The sequence below is a fragment of the Bombus huntii genome, chromosome 16 (assembly GCF_024542735.1).
Source record: "Bombus huntii isolate Logan2020A chromosome 16, iyBomHunt1.1, whole genome shotgun sequence".
Lineage (NCBI taxonomy): Eukaryota > Metazoa > Arthropoda > Insecta > Hymenoptera > Apidae > Bombus > Bombus huntii.
The window spans coordinates 5223271-5249510 of NC_066253.1; the positions used below are offsets into that span (position 1 = coordinate 5223271).

The window sequence follows — 26240 nt, forward strand, 5'->3', positions numbered from 1 at the left end:
ATAAGAAGAAAATATAATACAAAATCTTTTCATATGACGCTTCGTCTTCAGGAAAATCGAGTTTGGAAATTTGTCAAGTGTACGAGGTGCTATTGGTCGCTGGAAAAGTTCGTTCCGATTTACATTTCGATTCGATATGCATCTATTGAATTATATATATAGGTGTCATTTTGTTCCACAACCTTTCTCCATCTTTCACGCCACTCGAACGTTCCATCCTTCCAGAACCTCTCAGATTTTTCGTCGAAAAGCTTTTCAATATGATTCCTTATGTCGATCAAATTCCTTAAAAATCGGAACGAACTTCCCGGGCAACCCATAAAAGTGTTTAATAGAAATCGGTCTGAGTTTATAAAAGCTTGTAAAATGTTTGTTTGTTATAAAAGTTTATAAAATGTCGAAATGTCGTGCCTTGAGTTCCAATTTCATTTTGAGAAATAGAAACAAGGGACTGAATCCACAAGGTATTTGTTCGTAGGTTTGGCAGATTCAGCCCCTTACGACCTGTTCTTATTTCGAAAATTGAAATTTAAGCTCCGCGCTTTAATTTGTCTGGTAAGCGCTGCTCTCTGAAGAACAGACTGTTAACGTAGATGGGCAAAATGATTTTCGAAAATTATTTGACACATGTGAGAGTCAATCTGATCGCTATACCAACGCAGAAAAGGATTATTTTGAAGGAGACGGTAATCAAGTTTAGATTGGGACTTTGATAATATTTATAAAATATTCGTTGAATAATTAATAAGTATTTATAAAACCAGCCCGGTTTCTTTTTAATAGCATCTCGTACTTTCTCATTTGTATGTCCATTTTAATACGAGAGATCGCGATCGATAATCGATTGCGAAATTGACGAAGTTGGAATGGAATCGCGTCCGTATTCCACTTGAAATTTCAATTGTTATCAGAAACCTGATTAATGAATGCCGATTAACCTGACGCAAACGAAAATTCGAATTAACGAGGCCTTAATTAAACGCCAGCCAAGGAAGACCTGATTATTAAGAGGCTAATTAACAATCCTTGATTAACGCCTGTCCAATTAGAGGGAGGGGGAGGGCCCTAATTAACGAACTTCTGACGAGCTGGAATTAGGACGCTGATTTAAGGAGCCTGCGAGGACAAGGAAGGTTTATTAAAAACATCGTACAAAAACGACGCTAAATTCACGATAGAAAATTTGTAAAATGTTGGAAATACAGTGGCGTGGAAAAGTTTCCGGCCAGTTAAATTTTCATAAAGAATTTTAAGGGATATTATACATCTGATACAGGCTCGTGAGACATTTTTCCATTTAAAAGTTGTATAACTTTATTTTTCTTCTTAAATCTTCCTCAGTATCTTTTTAAATCTTTCTAAATTTTTGCCCCAGATTTGCAAAGTTTGGTTTCTTGGAAATTTATAATGGAAAAAATCCACAATGGAGCAGCGAGTGAAAATTCTGAAAAAAAAAAAATAAGGTCCGATTACTCTTTGCGACGTAATAATAAACAGCAATTGATGAACAATTTTTTGAGTTTTCGATGACCCAAAACTTGGTATCTTCTTCATTAATATATTTATCTGGGTGAAAAAGCGTGACATTTTTCGTTGGAACAGCGTTGGAAAGATGGAACATTGATTTCGAAAATAAAATTCGCTTATTTTTATTCGTTGCTCCGTTATAAATATTCCTGTTACAAATTTCCAAAGAAAGAGACTTCACGAATCTGAAACAAAAATTTACAGGTATACGATAGAGAAGAGGTTATAAGATTTTAAACCGAGCAAGTGACTTATGGACCACCCTGTATAGCTAGACAATATAACGTTCGTGTATCGTATGTGTATGGTATCATGTGTACGTATAGTATATGTATTCTTTTACTTATCACACTCTTATACCCAATATTACTTAAAATTATATTAGATGTCGCTCTTCGAATATAAAGCGAAAAATTTATCTGGAAATTTTTGCACGCCACTGTAGCTTGAAGGAAAATAGAAAAAGAAGAGACAGGAAAGTTGGTAACCTATACTCGTCGATTTTTATTCAGATCGTTTCGAGACGTTGGATGACAAGTCGTAGAACTTTTATTTTTCGATAAAAGAGTGCAGCCAATCCTCGCTTCTACCTTGGAAATCGATTTTATATCCGATATGAAGTCGATAGACGTGCCATTCTTCGTTAACGATAGAAAAAGAGAATAATGCATTTTTATGCTTGGAATTTAAAATCGCACGAGAAAAATTAAGTGAAATCGGTTAATACTGTACAATTTCGATTTTTTCTTAGACTACGGTATATCGAACGTGACTATTCAAAGGGTACAATATCATTTAAAAAATCGTCGTACGCAACTTTATGTACCCTCAATTCCATACATTATAACTAAACTCAAAGCTAACCTAAAACTAAATATATAACTTCTTCATTTTTATTTGAAAATTCGTTTAGTGTGTGATCAAGTGACAGTGTAGATATTTAAAAAGATAAAATGTCACGGAAAAAGATATTGCAAACAATTCTGAGTGATTCTAACCTTACTGAACCTAAACCTAAACCTAACCTAAAACTCGTTTTATATTTTGTCATTTCTATCTGGAAACTCGTTTAATGGTCCAGCAGGTGTCAGTATCGATATTTAGAAAATCAATTTAGGAATCATTAAAAAAAAGTGTTGTAAATATGTTTTACTTTATACTACAACTAAACCTGAACCTAATCTAAGACTCAATTTTATCGTTTTTTATTAGAAAATTCATTCAATACGGAAGCAAGCATCAGCAGCGGTGATAAATCTTTGTAAAGAATAAAGAGCGTGAACACACTCCAACAAGTTTTTTCTCTTTATCCGACAGCGAGCCAAATGGCCAGTAAGTTCCATTCTTTTCTTTATTCTCTATTTATTATCTTTCGTTATTCCAATTCAATATTAATAAATCTTACGTTAAACTTATTTTTTAGCCATTTTCTGTTTACTTTCTACCACTCAATCTGCAGAATTGTTTGCAACAATTTTCTCATAATATTCTACCCCTTTAAATAACCCTTTTTATACAGGGTGGTTGGTAACTGGTGGTGCAAGCGGAAAGGGGGTGATTCTACGCGAAAAAAGAAGTCGAAAATATAGAATAAAAAATTTTTTTTTTTAATTTTTCCATCGAGACAACGATCCGTCATAACGAGACGCGATAAAGTGCACGCGTACCGAGCGAAAATTCAAAGTGGATTTTCTCGAAAACAGAGCCTCGAACGAAAAATTGTTATTCTATATTTTCGACTTCTTTTTTCGCGTAGAATCACCCCCTTTCCGCTTGTACCGCCAGTTACCAACCACCCTGTGTATACCGAAGTTTGAAGAAAATCGGACACCAGCCAAATTCCAGAGTATCGGCTGAAATTGTTTAAAAATGGCAGAGGAAATGCCGGATGCAAGGTTGTAATTAAAAAAGAAAAATCGATTTGACACTTACCGAGAGAAGAAGGTTGAGGATTCCTCTGGATCAGCTTCCTCTTTGACCGTTTCCATCGAGCAACACGACTTCTTCATTGAAACAAGGACAAGTGGTCCGCGAAACCCGTTATAACACGGCAAACCACATTTAACTATCGGATATTTTTAGAACCTGATCGATAACCCGATTGCGTTACTGCCAACCAGTTGATGATTCTTCCTCTTCTATGTTCGTTTGGTCGAAAAGTTAGTGGAAACTTGGGATCGCTCGAGAAATCGCACAAAAATTCCGATTGGCCTTTGCTAGGTCCGCCAAGTTGCGTCATACTCAAACTCGTGGTAAAGCGATTAGCTTAGCGAATAGAGTTTCGTGAATCATGAACGACAGAACCTGATCTTTCAACCTGTTAACTCATTCGAATAAAAGTTTCTTTATTTAGAGATTCCCTGTAATTTTATATGCAGCACGTCTCAGCTGACTTGAGACATTTCGTATTATCGATGATGGGAACAAATACGAGAAACATTTATTTGATTTTGAGGAGCAGATACGACGGTAAGCCTGACATTTTTCTGCGGTTCGTATTTCGCTAGATTTTAAGGTCACCGGTGTATTTTTAAATGGGGCTTGAATAAAATTACAAAATCTTGCATCGTTCCAAAATTCTACTGCCTTGAATGCTCGAATCTTCCTTCAAACATTCACCGTTTATATCTTGTCGCTAGTGCTGTAACAGATTGAAACATACCACAGCCAAACCTTTTAATTTTGTCCAAAATATTACAACACTCGTTATCCAAGTTACTCGTTGAGAATCCTTCAGTCCGTGAGATTTACTTTATCCTGATCGCTGTAAAAAATTTAACATCAAGACGTAAAGGTAACGAATGACGAGCCTGAACTCTCTCGCTCCTAAATTCTTCCGTATTCTTCGTCGACTCTCGAAAATTTCAACGCACGAAACTGACGTGGAATCCCGAGAGAAAGGTTGCTGCGCTCGAAAATGGAACTGAAAGGGAATGAAATTCTACGCCACTGTTATATTTTTTCTTCGCTGTTCCGAGAAGCCGGAGGACAGAGTAGCGATAGAGGCGTTCGCGGGAGATAAATCGAAGTAGACAAGGCGAAACTCAGGGCACGTACCACGGGAGAAAATTTTCTCGGTGGCGCGCAAAGTGGCGGAGGAATTTGCATTCCAAAGTGCACGGGCCTGATGCGCCGTGCATTCGCTAGCAGCGTCGCTTTTCGCACGTTCGAGGCGAAATAAATCATTTCGTGCTAACTTTCGGTTTAACAAACCGCTCGCTCTATCTCACGTTCAACATTTAAAATATCCGCAATAGCTGGCAAAACTGTTGCCACAGTTAGCTGGCACGGAAATCTTTCTACGAACATACTCTGTCCGTTATACGAAACATTTAAAATTTCCTTGCCACTGTCGTGCAAGATGACTATCTTGATTATGTAATGGTCGAATTTGAAACGAATCTAAAAACGTGTACACTGTGGCTCGAGGAAATATTCCAACGCTGTTGGCAACTCTTCACGCGTATACTATACGAGACATTTCGAAGTTTCACTGGCACCAGAGCTTATCGTGATTATAATAGTAAAATATGAAGCCAGTCGAAAAACGTATACACGGTGGCCGGCGAAAGTATTCGTACACTTTCGGCAACTCGTTCAGCGTGCATTGTAGAAAACATTTTAAAACTTCATCGACGCTGTAACGAAAGACTATGGTGATTGCGATAGTAAAATTTGAAAGCGGTCTGAAAATGCATATACCGTGGCTGAGGGAAATATTGGAACACCGTTAGGAACTCTTTATGCGTATACTGTACAAAGCATTCTGAAGCTTCATTAGCACTGTAACGAGGCAAGACTATGACCGATGTCGGACAAATTTTTAACGAATTTGAAAACGTGCATAGAAGTTGGGAAATAGTAAGAAAAAAATATTGGAACGATCGATTATTCGCTATATTAATAATTAAAATAATAATTTAACGAGACCATCTTTTTTAGACCATGCTAATCGGATGCTTCAAAATTCGAACGTTTCGTAATTTCTACTAATTTTTTACTAACTGTACGTTTGCAATAAATGTCTTGTAAATTCCGTACACATCTTCGAATTGCTTTCAAACTTTACTGTTACAATCGCGATACTCGTGTCTCGCCACAGTGCTAACGAGATTTCAGAATGTTTCGTATAATATATACAACCGTGTATAAGTATTTGGACGCCTGATCCAATCCATTCGAAACATCGATATCTCTATTTTATTTTCAACATTATGACAGAAAATTATTTCACTGCTATTAATTCTCACGAATGTGCCGGCGAATCGAAACCGAAACGAGCAACGTACTTTCATCGATCACGAACCATATTTACATTTAGCAAATATCGTAGATTTTGTCAAACGCGTAGAAACTCTTAGAACGTTGATCGATAGCGCATTAGCTTCCTGCCATTTATCTTAACGATTTGCCCATAAAGATTCGGCAAAATTCTCTCCTAGCGTTTAAAATTGCCTCTACGCAGAGTGAGATTTTTCAAGCGAAGAAAAATACCTCTGAAACTCTTCCAGGGAATACGAAATTTTGCGAGAAAAAATTCGCTCGTGTCTTTTTGTTGATGGAAGAAAGGGAAGACACGGCTGTGAACTGGTTTTCGAAAGAAATTGTCTCAGAGTATTATAAATCGTGAATTCGTTTCGGAATTAAGTAAAAAATAATGGAGACCAAAGTCTGGACATGCAAATGACTGGAATACCTAATCGTTTCGGAGAAACAGCTTCGCGAGGAATAATTCATTCGAGATTCTGGAGCCTGGCAGTCTGCTGGCTCCCAACGTCGATCGCTAGAACCGGTCGATACACCTATTCGAAACTTTATTCCATTTAAAAGAAAAAAGAAAGAGAGAAGGGAAAAGGACAGACGTTTCGTGGTCCACGCGTATACGTTCTGGAACATCGATAAATAATTAACGCTTAAAAGCATCGCAAACCTTATCGAAATGAATTATTTTACGCACTAATTAACTGTTAGACGCATGCTTTCAATAATTACTTAAACATTCCAGCAGCTGATCAAAAGTCGACCATTAAAGCTTCATACAGGAAATTATTATTCATGAGACATTTAGAAAGTTACATAGAGATTTGCGAGAAGATAGTTGTCAGCAGGCTATATTTGATTAAAGAGAATCGATCGGATGAGTCGATGAACAGCAGAACTCCCGAATTAGACACTTTCGAGAAATATTAAAATCGAAGTGTAAACGCGTGAAACTACACGCCAATGCGAAAAATTACTCTAGAAATACATAGACGATATATGATAGTCGTTTGAGTTTAACAAAATGTGAACAAGTTAAGGAAGCACGTTAAGAACATCAAACGAACAATTGACGTTCTATCGAGAAATTTGTTGAGGGAAGGCTGCTGTTCACAGACAGGACGACGACGACTAAAATTCTCTTAACGGCATGATGAGTTTGCTTTAAGTAGTATCTTTTACCACTGTATTATTTTCTTTAATTTCCTAACTGCAACATGTGTCGAGCTCGGCAACAGCACGGGTCTAATGGTTTTATTTGAATCGTAAGAGACTTAGGAATAACGTTGAACCACAGGTAGACAGACATGAACGTTCGTCTGAGTTGGCATGACCGTATTTGCATTGGGAGAGCACTGTAAAATTAACAGCGTTGACGATAAAAGGCAAAACTAACGCTATTCGTCGAAATGTCTGAAAACGTGGCTTTCGAATACGCGCTGTTCTTCAACTCGCCGATTCAATTAGACAGCTGGAAATAATCACTGCGTTTGTAGGGGAGCACGGCATCCTTTCGGAAATTTCAAACTTGTCTATCTTCGCTTGCGGATGTATCAACTGGAAAGCGAATCAGTGGAGACGTTGTTAATCCTACGATACGTAGACGCGAGCTGCAACGACAATTGTAGAAATACGTTCTGCGCGCGTATGTCGGTTAGTTTAGTAGAAAAGTTGATGGGAAAAATTCAGTCCGCTGGAAAAGTGATAAATTCCGCAAGTGAACGTCGCAGGGAAAAATTGACCGTTTTAATAGCGACGTTTAGCCAGTTCGGAGCTGATATAAACATAACCCAAATCCTGACGTAACTCAGGTATAATCGAATCCTGGATCACACCTGACAGTGATATAATCCTTGCCCGAGTCAGATTTAATAAAAACGTGACCAAAATCCTGATTTGACTGAAGCGTCACCCAAAGCTAACTGAAGTCTACAGCTCGTGCATAACTCAAATCTAATCCAAACCTATCTCAAGGTTCTACTTTTTGGTCTAACTGCAGCCTGGATGAAATCTAATCTGAATCTCGGTCGACTAAGAAAATGCATCGATTACACGTGAAATTATTCTACGATCGAGACGAGGAGATTACATTTTTAAAATTCATTGCTCGAGAACATCGCGATTTGTCCGAGTGTGTGTTAAATCACGTGTGCTGAACCGCAGACTCGTGAGAGGGAAAATCCGATAATCCTGAATGGTACGGCTGAACTTGAATGGCAAAGAGCATTTTGTCGTTACTGTTTTTCATCCTTATCTCTAATTGTAAGTCCACGCATGAAGATAGCATTGGACGCAAGCGTAAGTTTCGAGCGCTTATTCAATGATCATACATAGACTCATAAATGTGCTGAGAGCGAGTGGTGAATAATTGTTTATAGCTGCCATATCGGTCCGTGAAGCTGAGAGCTATAAACTGAACTAGACGTAGACCTACACCTAGACCTAACTCTCGTAGAATCTAACGTAGACTCGGATCTAGAAGTACACATAGATCCAATTGCTAATCCTGTTCTCTGGATCTTGCCATTTCCGGCTGAATTTTATTTTTCCAGCGTTAAAAAGTATCTCAAGTTTGAAGAAAATATGGCAACATTCTTATCGGTACGTATCCTTCCTCGTTTCAATTGCGCGATGAAGTATCGTCTTAAAACATTGCGAATCTTTTTCGTTTGCTAAAATGAAAGCCGAATTGAAAGGTAAAAATTCGATGATCGCGTAGCATGGTTAAACCTGACATTGACCTTAAGTCGAATGGAATCGAAATCTGACTGGCTTTGATCCTACCTTTCTAATACCCGCTTAACTGATATTTAATTCTCTACGACTGAAAATTGTCAGGATATTGTTAATCTTCCGCCGATCTGTTAAACAAAAAGCTGCTCCCTCGATGGCCTTGAAACCAGTCACCCTGACCTATGCAACCGGTCCCCACCATGTAAACTGGTAGCGCGAACAATTACACGGTCCAAGCCATGAGACAGGTGAATATAAAGGCAGTCGCACGACCGTGCTAAGCTATTAGTCCGTCTGCTTCCGACGACCGGTTCTCACCGGTCAATCGGCCGATTTTATAGTTCCATTGACCTATGTTCACGTATTTAAGCCAACCATACGTATTTTATCGACTTACGCATCAATTTTCGTTGTGCAACGCGGGAAAATCCGAATCGCCTGCTGCCGGACGCGAGTTAACAATTGAAGAAGATGATGCTCGATAGAAATGCCAGGCAACTGACGTTGATCTTGACCGTGGTCTCCGTGGCCTCCGCCAACAATCTGTGGCCATCGTGCTCCGGAAAAACTATGATGAGTAAGTGATTATAATTCAGATTTTATTAGCGGTAGTGAATTGGTAAAGATTTTATTGCATGTTGTGTTAAAAATGGAATTATGAAAATTTGGGAATTGGAGCGTATGTATGTAATTAGGCGATGTGGAAATCAGAGTAATTGGAAATTGGGACGTGGAAAGTCAGGGAAAATGAGGATTAGAAATCGAGAAAAGGGAAAACTGGAAACATTGGCACGAGAAAATGGGAAATTGTAGCATATATAGTTGCGTAATGTGGAATTAAGAGTAATTGGAAATTGGGGTATGGAAAGTCAGGGAAAATGAAAATTAGAAGTTCAGGAAAGGGAAAATTGGAAACTTGACACGAGGAAATGGGAAACTGAAGAAATTGGGACATATATGATTAAGTAAAATGGAAATCAGAGCAATTGGAAATTAGGATATGTAAAATTAGGGAAATTGAAAATCAGGCATAAAGGATTAGGAGATTAGAAAAGTTAGAGGGTTATAGAAATTGAGCATTAGAAAATGAGATTAGGAAAATTAGAAACTCGGCAGGGAAGTAATAAAAGAAATTCGAGATTGACGAATTAACAAAAATTGTAAATAAGAAAAATTAATACGAAATCAGAAGGTGGAAAACTCTAAATCAATGAATGGCCCATTGAAGAAATTAGAAATTAGAGAGCTTGCAGAGAAAAATTAGACAAAGTGCAAATTAATTAAATTTTCAAAATTAATCGTATTAATTTAACGATTGATAATTAATTGTGTGAGAAAAATCAGAAAAATACGAAATAAAAGAAGCAACGAATCTTTGGTAGCCGAGAGCAATGAGAATTAACATAAAAGACCACAAAATTCCAAAATCTTCTATAGAAAAGAATTAGCCATTCTATCGTTAGAGAAAAAATCTGGAACAATCAACGTCCCAGTGGTCACGAAATAATTTCTTCATTCTACGCTCGTTTAACCACAGAGGTTTGCGTAAGGGTCGAAGAATTCGCTCCGGAAAGCGTTGGTTCGATCTTTGCACTTGCCTCTGTTCCACAGAGTTTTAACGCTTTGTTCGTGGCACGTGGATTTCTAGTGCAGGTGATTCATCTCGTCGAGAAGCACGATTTGAATAATCGCCACGGAACCGTGTACCGTGATTTCCAGTTCGTCTAACGCTCTTCAGCAAGCGCGATAAGAACGTGACTAGGCATAAGCAACTTTTAAGTATCCTTAACTGTCGTTCAGCTATAATTAAGTCATTTCAAGCTCCAGTCATGAAATGCAACTACACGCTGCATTTTTAACGCTTCATCTAGGTTTTCAATACGATTTTATTTTTCATTTATCTGCAATTGTTGATTCGAGAATGTTCGTTCCGTTTATACGGCCAAACTGAAGCGCGTGATTTTTCCTTTACGTGTATCGTTTCCAACCAACGTACGCATCGTTCTTTTCCATGACTTTTCGCCATTATTGTGGCGAACTTCGTTATTCCATCGGCGTAGAATTGCTTAGTCTTGCGAGGAAAAGAAACGTACCAATTCGTTTTTGCAATCTTCCAAAGAAGGCAAGTTCTCATTGTTGAAGTATTTTTCTAACGAGCGAAATAAGCGATGATCTGAGCGTGCAAGATCAGGAGAGTATGGTAGATGGGGTAGAACGTGCCATCCAAATTGCACCAATTTTTGTCCTGTGACGATGGACACGTGGTGGTCTTGCGTTGCCTCGGTGAACCGTGCCTCGACTCCTTTGAACAGATCAACAGAGAACAAGTTACTTTATTGTTCAATTTAATATAATCATCGATATAATTTCGTTATATTTCTCTAATATAGTTTTAATAATTTGCTATATACAGTAACGGACGAAAGAAAGTTTAAAATTCATACGCTATGAATTTTGGTAACTTTCGCCATACTAACAATTTTTTATTATATTGGTAACGGTCAATGAAATATTTTTGCCTATACCTCGAAAACTAAGGTCAAGCGACGATAACGCGTATAGGGAAAAGTTATTCAGAATCGTGTCCCTGACCGTGTATTTCAAGGTCATCGAAATTGGTGTAGAGTACCGTTCGTAAATTATTATTATTATATTATAATAATTATTATTATCGTATACGTGTACGTATCCAATTCAATGTTCGGATATTATCGTAGAGTGGCTATACATCTCACAAAATGAAACAACTGCACGACGCCGGCAAATTGTATTTACGTTGCATCGTTCTAACAACCATTTTGTTAGAAATGAGTAATTGTCCGGTGATTTATGGACAGAGCATGTATATTTACGATACTGGACAGTTAAACGACCGAATTAATTTCCGATTGGTTCTAGTAGATAACGATACCATTCGACGAGAACCGATAAGTTCGTTTCTTCGACCTCTTTTCCATTTTTCAACGTCTCTTCTTTTTTTTCCTCTGGCCGCGTAATTGTTCCGCACCTTGGGCATTTTAAATGTTCTCAAAGCAGGGATCCTCCAATTACCGCGGAAAAAGCAAGTTCCTTTGTTCGTGCGGTGCGTCAGGCGCACCGCTCGGTCTCCGTTGAATAACAGTTTCCAGTCGGCAATTAGTCAAGTTCGTTCAACGATCGCGTATCTCGTTCCGCTCGTGAATATTCCCATTGAGAACGAGCATCGGGAAACTGTGCACCGAATTCGAAATTTCGCGGAGATGCGCCGTGCTCTTTTCCTTCCCTTGCCCTCAATTCCAACGGGTCGTTTCCGGTCCGGTCGGGACGCTGCCCCGCAGCCTCTATTGTTTCGATTAAAAAGCTGCAAAATGAGAACGATTTTATTTGCCAAGAAAAATTCGATAGAAAATAGGAAAAGGAGAGAAAGCGAAGAGAAGAATATTATTTCGGTCGTGGGGATATTTGTCTAGGGGAAAGAGAAAGGGGGGGGGTGCCAAAAAGTGACAAAGTTGAGAAAGGCTTTGGTTGGTAGGAAAGAAAGGTTCGAGAGAAAATACACGAAATAGCGATGAAACGAACGTTATATTTGTCATAGGGATATTTATTTATCTAGAGAAAAATGAAGGATAATGAAAAAGTACCAAATTTGTCCGCTCTCAGGCATCCAAATTTCTAATAAGGCATCGCGCTATAGTTCTTAAGGTAGAAATGTATTTATGGCAAATGCGACGGGAAAGCTGTAAAAAATGTAGAGAGAAAGAGGGAATTTAGGTTTAAAAAATTGTTCTTCTAGTAACGAAGATTTAAAATTGGAGGGAAAAGGCAACAAAGTCGCGGGGAGAATCGGTATTGCAAGAGTAATTATCGACTGAGACGGTCGAGCGATCGGGCAGGCCTTCCCTTGAAGGAATGGAAATAACTGGGAAACTTTGAATGGAGGCCAGCAGCCAGGGACTATTTATTTAACAAGCTGGCAAGTCCATTCCCACGAAATCCATTTAACCAGGCGCTACGACAAGAGAATGGAGTTAGCAGGTGTCGGTCGAATCGTTACGTACCAGCCAAGCCCTGCTCATTTCCGCTGCAAAAAGAAACCAACCCGCGCCCAGTGCTGCCAACTGATCCGCCGTCGCGCTAGATCGTTTTTTATTTCTACCGATTTTACGTAATAATACTCGAGCCTCGTCGTTTCTATAGCTCTGATCGTGTGACGTGGGTATTCTAATTAAATGTCAATCAAATATTAAATAGAACGACAAAGGAAATCAATTTTTAGTGACAAAATGACTGAAGATTATGAAACAATTAATCGTTTATAGAGATTAACTCTCGGATGGAAAACTTTCATTGGTATAAATATATCATTAAATGTATATTATATAATATAATTATATTATATGAATATGTTATGTGATATCATATGACATATATATATATCTATCGTTGCGTATTGTTTCTTTGTTCTTTTCGTTTTCTAGTAACTTTGATGCTCTCCAACGACGAAAACGCGGAAAATTGGAGGAAATGGAAAGAAAGAAAATTATTTTAATTTCCGTGGTAACCCGATGTTGTACAGCGAACGTGCCACTATTCGAAATTTCAATAATTTCAGGTCGTTACGGCAAAGCCGAGAATATATGACTCGTCGTAAAAAAGGAAACGTGTCCATTAAGAGGCGAAATTAGTCGAATATTTGCTGGGTGAAAATGGCGGGAAAATCGACGGCACAGTTTCGAAATGCAATCGAAATGAGCGACGCGACAGTTAACAAATAGAAAAACACGTGCTAGATATAGAATTAATTTCGCAATCTCATTTTCGGGTAACAATAGACGTAGGTATCTATGAAACATTAATTCTTTAGTTCAGGTCACATCGAAATTTAAATTCCGATGTTTTTACTGATCCTAAAATAATTAAAAATAAGTACAAAATAACATGAAAGTAGAAACAACTATCTATTCAAAATTACACGGTGTCATTTAAAATATATTCGTATTATACGAAACAAAGAATTAGCACAAGAAATAGCTTCCAAAAGTTAACAAAAGCAAACTATTTCGTTTTCATAACTAAGAGAAATATGTTTATTAAAACAATCAATAACAATTGGACTGCTCATTTTGAACGTAGCGTGTAAGTTCATTTTCCTTTGTTCTAAACTATTCGCACTTCCATGAGTCGACAAATCCTGATAAATCACGAACTAAAAACGCATTGAAAAATTCGATACTCGAAGATTTCGTACGTTCCAAAATGTCATCAATGTGATCAAATGTGATGAATGGCAAAATCAGAGACAGCACACGCGCTTACTCGAATGAAAGACACAAAGCACGACAGGTGGCTGTACTTAAAAATTCTCATTACGTGCCGTTTTCTACGGGGGTATCCCCCAATTCCCCAACCATGTTACAGCGAATCCGTGTCGTAAGAGTAACCTTTTGCACGGCGGATAGGTGTATTTAAAAAAAGAGAACGAAAAGGAGGAGGGGAACGAATTGAAACGTTAAAGAAAATTCATGTAAAGTGCCGTTGTTTTTATCGCCGGAAGTATCGAACAAATTCGCCGTAATTAAACAGACAAGGGAGAGATAAAGGTGGAAAAAGAGGGACAGAAGAAGCAAAGTAACTTTATTGCTCCGGTTTTCGTCCAGCTGTGCGCCGACCTAGCTTCATGAATAATTCAGCTCGTACATTATTTACGGGGAGAAAATTGGAATCTATTACATTTCGATAGAACGGCGAACATCGATTCGACGGTAAAAATACCGTATTCAGCCGTGCGAACAGCCACGAGATTCGATTACATTTGCGAATTAAAGCAGTTGCCGGTTAATTACGGGAAATCCGTAAATTTGTGGGCGCGCGCGTGCAATAAACGCCAAGATGCTCGGCGAATTGTTATTCAAAACGAACGACTCGTGCTGAACTCTCGTTTCACGCATCACCGGCGAATTACGATATTTCGGATTTTGCCAGCTTCTCATTCCGCCTACGAATATTTTCATTTCAAATTCCAATACGCGAGATAGCGGAACGCTACATTTACGTTCGACCCATTCTATGGTATGTCGAGTACTACTATAATTTAATAACTATAACGTTAATGAAAATTCCAAGCTTTATACAAAGACGAGCAGAACGTGCCGAAGATGCAAAGAATGCAGGATGGCGCGTAATTCGTGGTACAAATGGGGCCGTGGCTGCGGAATAAGACGAAACTCGATAATAACAAAATTGCGTGGCAGGCGTAGTTTTTGAAAAAAATCGAATTTGAAAATTTCCGAAGTATGCGTAAATTTGCTCGATTCCCAGTTAGAGGGGAGATTATTCAGATCGATAGAAGGTTATTCTACGCGTGAAGATAAGTCGAATACGTAGAATATAATGTCTTTATCTTAGATTTTATTTTCGAGAAATTCGAATTTGAAAATTTATTTAATTTATTTAATAAATTTCTTGACTAAGATATATTCAAATCTATTTCTGCCCTTAAACAATGAAATTTTATACTTCGTTCTCGACTTATTTTCCAATGTAACATAACCTCTGTCGATTTCTCTCTATTCCTGTCCGACCGGCTATTGATCAAATTCACGAATACTTCACAAATTTTCAAGCTCGATTTTCCCCCCAAAAAAATGAAGTCTTCAACGTAATTTTATTATTCTCGATTTTTCCATAGAATCTCCTTGACCCCATTTGCATCATGAATTAGGGATCACCCTGTACAAAATAACCAAAGTACGGTACCCTTCGCCATGTTTAATGGATAAACCAAATTTTTTATCCAGGTTCTAGTTTCTAAATTATATTTTAAAAGATAGAAATTTGCATAAATATCTGTACAACGCTAGATATACTTTTTGAATAACCTGATACTAATCGGTAAAACGAGAAAGTAAGGCGAGAAAGTGACTAAAAATTGTCCAGAGCTGCAAGAAGAAAATTCGATTGCCGATTCGCGTCCCAGCGGGATAGACATTTGCATTCCTCGTCTTCGTAGAGGAGCTAAAAGTTATTAGGCGAAAGAATACGGTAGCAGGAAAGTTATCTGTCGAAAGACAGAGGGAACGTCGTTAAAGCAGATTCCTGGAAAGTTTTCCGGCACGTTGGCTAATCCAGCTGGCCAAGAAAATGGACGAAAGACTGAGCGGGAAAAAAAAAGACAAGTTTCAACAAGGCGATAGAATCCCTTACATTAACGTTACGTTTGAATAATTGCACAAAACGTTTGAAACATCCTGTACGTGTTGAAAAGAACACTAAAACGATCAATCGAAGTGTTGAAAGTTCGAATTCTTAATTAGAATCTACCAGAGAATGTTCATATTATCGTTTGAACGTTGCTTTGAATCATTCTGGACAATCTCTAACTATTCTCCAAAGATTCTATTAGCGTTAGATCATCTCTAGACTGCCCAGAGGGTAGGAGAACTTACCAGTCTTAACTAATGTCCAGAACAATCGAGTTCGTAATTCAGTTAGTACCTGTTGCTACAGGAAAATACAAAAATGGAAACTGCGGAGCAAATTGTAAGTTTCCAATTCTGGGGGAAGATAGGAGGAGGAAGCCTCCTACCAACGTAGCTCGTGGGTGACACTGTTCATGGGAAAAATCTGCTTTTTCCGTGAAATCCATAATCCGTTGATCCATAAACGGAAAATGCTTACAGGATTAGAGATTCCTTCAAGCTAATAAGATTAAGTTAAAAGATTCAGTTTTTGGTGGGGCCATACGGACCATCTCACTCAAATGTAAAACAAAAACCAGTTGCAATCTCTTTAGAAATAGTTTGTCACTATTTTACAGCGATACGTAGATTGGTGCGTATAGTGGATCTACTTGATTGCTTATGGATTTATTTCTAGGATCCACAGATCTATCCTGCGAGGAGAAACAGACTATCTTAGACGAGCATAATCGCTTGAGACAACTAGTGGCTCTGGGCCAGATCAATGGACAGCCCAGTGCTGCCAATATGAGAGAAATGGTAAGAAATAAAACTATTCGAACTTAACCTTCAAACCTAACCCCAACCTAACCCCGCTTTTTTATCTTCTTGCAAAGGACTACTATCTGTACATAATCTACGATAAATCAACTACAGATTTTTATTCATTTATGAGAATTTTAATGCAAGAATGCGCAGAATACACGTAATATATTAAAATATATAAAATATCCAAAATGTAGTACCCCTTGTGATATTTGGCGAGTGAAACAAATCAATGCTCGGGTCCTGCTTCTCCAGTTACATTCATAAAAATACGAATTTGCATAAATATCCGCTGCCTAGTAATCAATTGCCTTCTTAAACGATTTTACGAGAGTTCGATTTGGAAATTTGTTACTAGGAGATAGGGACTCTTTTCAGATCTGGGACGACGAATTGGCTGCCATGGCGCAAAGGTGGACGAATCGGTGCGCTGAGATCCACGACGATCTAAGGAATGTTCGTAAGTAGATCTACAACTACTTGTAACCGCTTTAACTAGCAGGACACTACTTTTGAGTCACTCTGTAGATCAACGCTGTGCTGTGCAGCGTTTGCATGAAAAGGGCATCCGCATGAGACAAGTCACGTGATCACAATTGATCAACAGCACACTTAACAATTCGAAGCATCTGATAAAGCTATAATAGAGATCCCTTTATGCGAATTTCATTTATCAAAAATAAATTTTAATTAGTGACCGGTTGATTGAATTTCAACCGATTGAATCCGCTTATTCGAATATGAACTCTTGATTTATTTAAACGAGAAATGACAAGCAGTATGACAACTCGGTAACTTCTTGTTATATAATAACCATAAAATCTTCTAAGATCATAGATCAAAAAATCTTAAGACAGGTACTGTGACATTTGCTTTAAGATTGGAAAAGATTAAAGATAGTTCAACCTAATACTTGACTCGATAAAAAACCAAAGTTTTATTAAAAATAGGAAATATCCTCAGGCGCTTAAACTTCTAAAGAACATACATGCAAACACATATTGTATATGTTCTTGCGTATTTCGATTCGCCTAACTTTTACGATCAATGGGCCCCCTTATAAATGTTAGACTTTTCGTGTACCTTCTTCGTAACACAAATTCAGATCGAAATCGGCAGATCCAAAAGAGATTTTCTTTCCCTTTCACGACATTATTGACGTGGCCTGAACAGCGATGATCCACGCAACTTAGAACAATCGATAAATTAGTGAAACAAGAAATCAGCCGACAGAGAGTACGATCCTCTGTCGGTCCACAGTGAAACAGACTATCGATCATGATTAACGACGATCGATCTGCAGGCAGGTTCTCTGTGGGGCAAAATATGGCTCGAGCATGGACAACGAGGCCCCCGGGACCGTACGACGACCAGCCAAACTGGCGCCAGATGATCAACGGCTGGTTCGACGAGGTACATCACTATCAAACAGGCTATAGCGATGCCACCGGCCATTACACTCAGGTTAGTTGTCCTTGCCGCTCTTAGATGTCCTATCCGATCCCTTGAAACCATTATAGTAGGTCACTATACTGTGATTTCATCGAGCAAAAGTGAGTCCCAGGAAACTATTATGGGAGACCACTATAGTACACTATAGCTATGGTACGTTAAATGGAAATGAAATTTCTGAGAGAATCTAACGTCAACGGAGAGAGTTCTTAAGATATTTTAAGTGGCCGATGGCTCGGTTGTAATGGAAGATGCCTTGAAATATTGGAATTTTCTATCCAAAATTAGATGTCATTAACTTCAGTTTCTCAAGCTCTGGCATTGCCCAGAAGATCGTAAAAAGATTAGAATAACCCAATGATGATTTTCTGAAAATTCTAAATTTTATTCAAACCCCAAACCATTAAGTTCAAAATGGGACAACTATTAGATGGAACAAATGAAAGCACCTGTAGCACCAATAACGCATTAATCTGATTCACGAATTAAATAAACATAGAACAAGATAAATAAACGAATAAAATGTAATCGCAGAAAGATGAAACAAAAGCTTGTCTGGTATAATATTCCAAAAACTGAAAGAACCTGTAGCACAAGCGAGATACTACTCTAACCTAACTCACAGACAACAAAGTAGATAAATGAAGGAATAAAACGTGATCACATAAACAAAAGTTTGTCGAGCATGATAATTTAAAAATTTGAAAGAACCTGTAGCGCCAGCAAGGTAATAGGAAGCATCAAGGGAAAGCATTCGAGAAATTCGTGAAAAAGATTCTAGGAGATCTTAGACCTTAGGCAAAAAATCTCGAGTATGCAAAGGGATGAAGCAGGTTTTAAATTACTTGCAGCTTGTCTGGGGTGACACATATCTGGTGGGCTGTGGCTACTCCTTCTATTACGATCCTGCCCGGGGCTACACCAAGAACTACGTCTGTAACTATGGGCCCAGGTGAGAATTCTGTTTCCCCTATTTCCTTTGGCCAATCGCTTTCATTCGATATTTGAGCGCAAATTTTCAACAAGGAAGACCCAGAAAGAAAACTCTTTCGAAATTCGAGATCTGATTCGGCCTATTCTCGCCGCTTCAATTGTTATCGATCAATAACAAAGCCAATCCTTCTCCAATATTCGATTTTTATGTAGCAATGTATTCCGACAGTAGAAGCAAGAATTACGACAGATGGCAGCAGTATCATAAACAACAATCTATGCCCTGAATTATCGTCGAGTGAAAATTGATTGGTTCTACTGGAGAAATAACCTTTGTCGAAGCTGGTTCTCGTTAAAATCTAGCTTGTCCGGTGAAGATTTTCAGCAAGACGGTCTTTATATGAATTTCAATCGTTACGAGTATCATTTCAGTAACTTCATACTTTAATCAGTTATAATAACAAACGAACGCTATTTTATATAATTGTTTTTAAATATAATATCGAGCACTATATTTTATACGTACATTTTTATACGTTATACAGGGTGGTTGGTAACTGGTGGTACAAGCGGAAAGGGGGTGATTCTACGCGAAAAAAGAAGTCGAAAATATAGAACAAAATTTTTTTTTTAATTTTTCCATCGAGACAACGATCTACAGTGAGATCCGTTATAACGAGACGCGATAAAGTGCACGCGTACCGAGCGAAAATTCAAAGTGGATTTTCTCGAAAACAAAGCCTCGAACGAAAAATTGTTATTCTATATTTTCGACTTCTTTTTTCGCGTAGAATCACCCCCTTTCCGCTTGTACCACCAGTTACCAACCACCCTGTATATAGAGCACTATTCTATGAAAAATAGCAATCAATTGACTTTCACCACAATGATTCTCAACCAGCCACATTAAGATGATTTAATTTAATAACAGAAACGAAGGAGAAGAGTATTAATAATTTTTTTGGATAAAAATATTAAAATTATTAAAGAATATTAAATTTTATTAATTAAAAAGATCCGGTGCAAAAAAGATTATTCCCTATATCGATCTAATTTGGAAATGTTTCGCTGCAAAAACATTGGATAAAGATTGGAATATATCGATGGAAAATTATTTATTTCCCTCTGGTGGAAAAAGATATCAATCGACAGAGATCGTATTTGTTATGGGTTAATTTTTAATCGAGTTGAGAGTATGCGAAAGGAACGAAAATCGGGGTTGGTCCCGATATTCCTCGAGGAAATAGTCGGAGGCTTGCAAACGAAACGCCACGCGTATTCAATCCTACCATAAATTTCCTTGCTTCTCGAGTATTTCCCGTCGATCGGTAGCTTATTACTGTCAACAAATTGAACGCGCCTGTACCGCCTTTTTCCACTGTGAAAAGGCCTCCTCGAATACGCAATTTTCTGGAATCTGTGGTTCGATTGAATTTTTAGAAAAAACCTTTAATACATTCCTAAAATGCTTCAGATTTCTTCGATTGACGTATGAGCGAATCTTTTCAGTCTTCTGAATTTTTTCTTTTTTTTTTTTTCTTTTTGAGAGTTCAACAAAAACGAAAAGATTGAAAGGAGGAGAAATAGTTAAAACTGTATGATAATACAAATATCCTATGTCCATCTTCAGGATTATCGAGAAAAGCAAATAAACAAGTAAAAGAAATAAACAAACGTTTCAATGAATTCGATTATATAGCATTGGTTGCCAATTGTACATTGATCCCTTGTAGAAACATAAAGTGACAAATATAGATCAGAAAATAGTTCCTGAAGATATTTCTATACAGATAGTACACTTATAGTACAGTACAGTACAGTACAATACAGTATAGTACACTAAATACAATAAACGAAAGTATTGTATTTGACAACTTCATCATCAACTAAGGTATAAATGTGATTCTTATACAGCTACTTAAAGAGACAGTGAAGAACAGAATTTGTTGCATACAGAAACAGCAAATTTCAGAAAAGATGGACATAGAACATTTGTACAGTGAACCATCGATATCTGAATATTTCTTCTCAAAGTTTACACTTCTATGCCTCGAGTTCGAGTAGCTTATGGAAAACTATCTTCTTCAACTCGCTTCTAAATAACGGCTCTTCCTAACTAATGACTCTAATAAATCTCACGATCCTAATAATTCTCTGTAAGTCTCCGTAACTGTAACTTTCTATAATTCTCCGTAGGTCTGTACAACTCTACTAGCACTTTTTAAACAATTTATGACAATTTGAAGAAGCTTCAGGCGACCAGTCATAACCGTTTTTCTTCTAACGTTTTATTTTACGTTGCAGCGGGAACGTGATCGGCTTTGAACCGTATCAATCGGGCCAGCCTGCCTGTGGCAATTACGGGATGCTTTATTCAAATCGATACGCTGGCCTTTGTTGTGAGTTTCACGTAATAATTACTGTCCAGTTATCGCGATTAATTTCAGAACGAAAGAAACGACTATTTTTAATAGTAATTAATTTAGCGTTAATCTTGCAGAGGTCTTAATCATACTCAAACTATGTAGTTGTGTATTTAGATCACAGTTAGTAGATCATAGTGACACTATGTAGTTGTGTACTGTGTGGACCTTTACGCGTATTTATATTTCTACGGACGTATTTAAAAAAGATTTCATTTCTCTACTGAATATTATAATAAACACCGCGTTGGATATTTCATACATTTTTTAACGTTACATGCATTTCGTAGATTTTTGCATCGTTGAATTGCCCAGAAATGCATAAACATTCGCAATCTGTTAATACGTAGCGACTTTAAAGCCACGTAGTAATGTCAACCCTTGCGTGAAGAAAGCTATGTAAATACGTCAGAGACATTTACCTTTACTAAAACAACAAATTTGTAATTATTGGATAAAACATTCTTATCCTCTTGCGACGCGAACATTAGATAAAAGATAAAATTAACACCGAATTGCGTAAAGCGATTAAAATTTGTTGATCAAAGAACGCGTGAAATATTAGGTTGCACGAAAAGTTATTTTATCGAATTTATTCAATTAATCTATTAAATGTACGATCCATTTTATTCTATAAGAACAAGAGACTATTGTAGACAACTATAGACTCTTGTTCCAATAAAACAAAATGGATCATACGTAATTCAATAAAATAATATAAGACAAAAAATGTTGTGCATCTATTGTTTCCTTATAAAACGAAAGAAACTTTTGGTACAACCTATAACATCGGTCACAAGTAATATTAATATATTCGAGACATAGAAATCTCTTATATTCAATAAATGATAAACACGTGAAAAATCTTTGCAAACGATTTACCATGATAAGAAGGAGAATGTTAGTATTTCTATTTAGATTTATATTTCTATTTAGATTCCTCTTCGGTTTAGTATTTCTCCAATGAATTTATGTTGTCCTGTTTTCAGCTGCGGAGCACTACTACTATCTGGGAGCGTTGTGCAGTTATGGTTAATGATTTTCATATTCACATGCAGAAACAGACAAGTGATTCAATTGGTTTTTCAAGGACCACGCGTCGTCGAAGCCGATCGATAGATCGTTCTATCTGATTTGCTTGAATATTCTAGTCTCTAAAACATAGTCCGTGATTGTAAAGACCAAAACTATAGAAAAGTTATTAGAATAATAAGTACTTACTAATCGTTCCGTGCGGTTTACCCAACGATTACGCGAGTTTCCGTTAACCCATTAAGCTGAAATTCGATCATCTCGCTGGCAGATCTGTTCTGTTACATAAAGCAAAATTAAACGAGGATCCATATTTGAAATATGCGAAAACCAAGCGATTTCATGTTTCACTGGAATGTAATAACGATTATTGCGAATCACGTGTAATACAACTTTGCGAAGTGACGATATATGTAACATCGATACGTAACGTTCCGCCAGGGTAATAGGATTTTGTAAATATTAATATCTCGTGGCCTCGATTCAATATTGAAAGAAGTGAAAAATTAAATCGTTGAAATTTGTAATCTTGTAAATGTTGAGAGTCTCGCGATGAAATTATTCGCGGAGCTTGAAATATGTATGGAAAGAATTAAAAGTAAAATACAAATTGTAGAAGAATGTTGAAAAAAAGAGGAATTCGATCATTGATTTTAATTACAATCCTTCTAAATGAAAAATATCTGCTTGTTGATCGTTAATCTTCTTCCTTGTATTGACGTTGTACGATCATGATGACACTGTTTTATAAAGACAAATTAAAAATCACTATCCTAATCCATGTTCAACATCCTGCTACGAAAGAACGATAAAAGGAATAGAAAGATGGTAGATTTTTAAAGGGATAAAAGATATTCAGTCCTCCCACCAACGCAACGATTATGTTTCAATTATGAAATCAATAGTAGAATCATTGTTGGAATTTAAAATATGTATGAAAAAAATTGAAAATAGGATAAAAACTGTAAAATAATATTGAAAAACAGAGAGCTCAGTCATCGATGTTAATTGTAGTATAACTTTGTATTTTTTATATATTTTTTTGATAACCTTTTAAACCATCAATATTTCCTCTTTCGTAGTTAATCCACTCTTTTGCATTATCGACAAATTTTTTCGACATATTTTTTTAATCCTTTGTTCCATGGCTTTATTCAATGTCAATACTCTGTAAACATGGCACAAATATTTCGACAATAAATAAATGAAGAACTATCCTAATCCATGTTTAACGCGGTGCTTCGAGAGAATAATAACACGAATAGAAAAATGAAAGATCTTAAAAGCGAAGATGAAACGTGTGCGGAGTAATCTTAGAAATAACCAGTCCTTCCACCAAAGCGACCTCGATTATGTTCCAATTTTTCGATTTCCGTTTCCTACCCATTTTAGCAAAGTGTAATCTTCGCGATAGGATTTGAACATCTTCGGAATCAAACATTTTACGCGAACGAGAGTTGTGCACCATTCTAGCAAGTTTCTTCTCATTTGATACCTGCACTTCCTATGCATTTTGCATCGCGGTCGTTACGTGACTGCAACTGCAAACGCCGGGTATAAATATTTACGCGACCAGAAAGATACGGCGCTCGGGTTTTTTTCACAACCCATGCACGGCGATCATTCTTTTTTCCAAGCTGTCTCAATTAATTCAATTCGTTTCGAGCCGTTTAATTGTCGGTATAACGTGGAAAAACGCGAGCCGGTTTCCTCCAGCTACAAAATATTCCAATTTAAAAAGCTGCCTGTGTAAATTTTGTAGCAGCTGCAGTTGTGGAATGCGGCAAACAATTGAATCGATGAGTCGAAGAACAATATACCCTGAAAACCACATTTTGAGATATTTCAAAGAGTAGCTTTAGTTTCTTTCTTTTTGTGTGTATATGTGTATTATCAATGTCATTGATTTTATAGCGTTGTTGCAATTTAAACACGGTCATGCTAAACGAGATAAACGTCCATATATCTGCCTACCTGTGCTTGAACATCGTTTGTGAGTCTTTTATAATTAAAATGAATTTAATAATTGGACTTTCACCGTTCCTCGACTCAACAGAATTTTTAATCTGCAAATGAAACAAATTAATACAGTGGCAAAAAGTAGTAGTACCTGTTAACGTTAAAAGTAATTAAAATAGAAATGATTTAACGCAAGTTGATTACCAAAGTAAATTCAGCGTGATGTATAAAAGAATTAGTCGTCTTGTTGACGAGTGCCATTAGTAGTTTTCCAAAAACAAACTTCATAGAACGTCGATGCTTCGCTTCAGATGTACTTTATCAATTTGGTCACATTTTCTATACTATTTTTACTCTCATCAAACCGGACGGACTGTCCCAATCACAGACATTTATACTTCCAATTTTAAAAAGTGGCTAATTTCGTACTTATATCGGTTTTCAACTCGCTAGTTCGATTTCACTATTTTCCCTCGTCTAATTGCCAAGGATTTAACTTAGCTGATGCGATCTGTTCCGACCAAATATATTACCGCTATTTTTCTTCTGGAGACAATTTTGAAAGTTTCGAACGAAAATAAAAAGGATTAAAGAGAGACAGAAGACAAACAAATTTTCTGTTCGAACGTTGCATCGTGTTCGGACAGGAAGACCGCTGACACGTGAATATAAACAGGCGGAATTTCGTATATATCGCGTATGGAATTATCGTTTAATAAAACACAACAGTGAGATAAAGTGGCGGATTATACAGACGCAAAAATCGCGCAATAAAGTTTAATTCCCTTATTCGGGGACAGCGAAATCCCGGATATCCGAGCAGCAGGCTTTCCTTCGCAATTCTTTTCGATTTATTGTTAGCCGCCTGTGGCCCTCCGTATTGTTCTATCCGGTTCCTGATTCACCAAGTCTAGCCTCGATTCTCTGCTATTTACACGTGCAAGAAACATGTATACTTAATTAGTTATCGTGCTCGTCCAAATAAGTTAGACTTAAGAATAAAAATGTAATATTCGAATTTGATGTGGCTATATATGTAACATGAAAAGAGTATATTTTATAATCGCTGTACGTGTGCGAACCTTGTACAAATGTCGCCTATGTGCTATTGTTACGATTCTGTTATGGACACGTGCGGGCGGCACTTTCGCAGCTTGCGTCTCTGAATACCATAGTCTTCTCTATGACTTGTACGAGGTGAGCTGACCGGATTGAGTATCACTGTGCGCCCCGCTGCTCAGGCTGACCTTCTTTTGTTCGTGAATGAAGGTTTGCTCGCGTGCAGGGTTATTCTGGCCGATTTTTAATTGTCAATAACTAAAAAACAAAGCGAAAAACGCAATTCTTTTATTCCTGATTTTCATCTCATTTCGCCTTCAAGAATCATTCCTTAAATTTCCTCACACCTATAGCCGAACACACTGTATGGATCAACTAAAAAGTATAGACTAGTCGAGGTCCTCTGCTTCTATTATTTTCTCATTCCAAAGAAACCTTAATAGATGATAATTTAGCCTTCGGGCGACCATGACGGATTTGTCTTAACTTTATTATCCTAAACCTTAACCTTATTATCTGATTAATCAATTTCTAAATTTTTGTTAATATAATAATTTACATAAAGTTGGATGAACAAAAGAAATAACAATGGACGTTCAATTTTAAATTAGATTTTAGAACCGGTCATTTGATCTTGCTAGGAAAATCGAACAAAAACTTTTTGTTAAACCCAACAAGATGTAAGTTGTAGTTTCTCCGACGTTGGTGTCAACGACGAGATCTCTAGGAACTTTAACATCACGTCTAATGGCATAATTCCGAAAACGCACAGAACAGAAGCCCATATGAAACCTTAACAAAACATCTTCGTGACTACGAGCGTGTTGTGTTTGAATTACAGTTGTTACCACGCAAACTACTGCAATAACAGTTGGTAACC

At 37.2% G+C, this 26240-nt stretch overlaps 1 protein-coding gene across 1 annotated transcript; it reads left to right on the forward strand.

Moving 5' to 3' along the window:
* Positions 1-15: 15 nt before the first annotated feature.
* Positions 16-25715, forward strand: LOC126874667 (venom allergen 5.02-like). Its single transcript, XM_050636983.1, has 7 exons — positions 16-9097; positions 16375-16496; positions 16881-16962; positions 17806-17966; positions 18806-18906; positions 21192-21286; positions 22300-25715. Exons 1-7 carry the CDS (start codon positions 8992-8994, stop codon positions 22344-22346), a joined length of 714 nt encoding a protein of 237 aa, XP_050492940.1. The 5' UTR covers positions 16-8991; the 3' UTR covers positions 22347-25715.
* Positions 25716-26240: the final 525 nt, after the last annotated feature.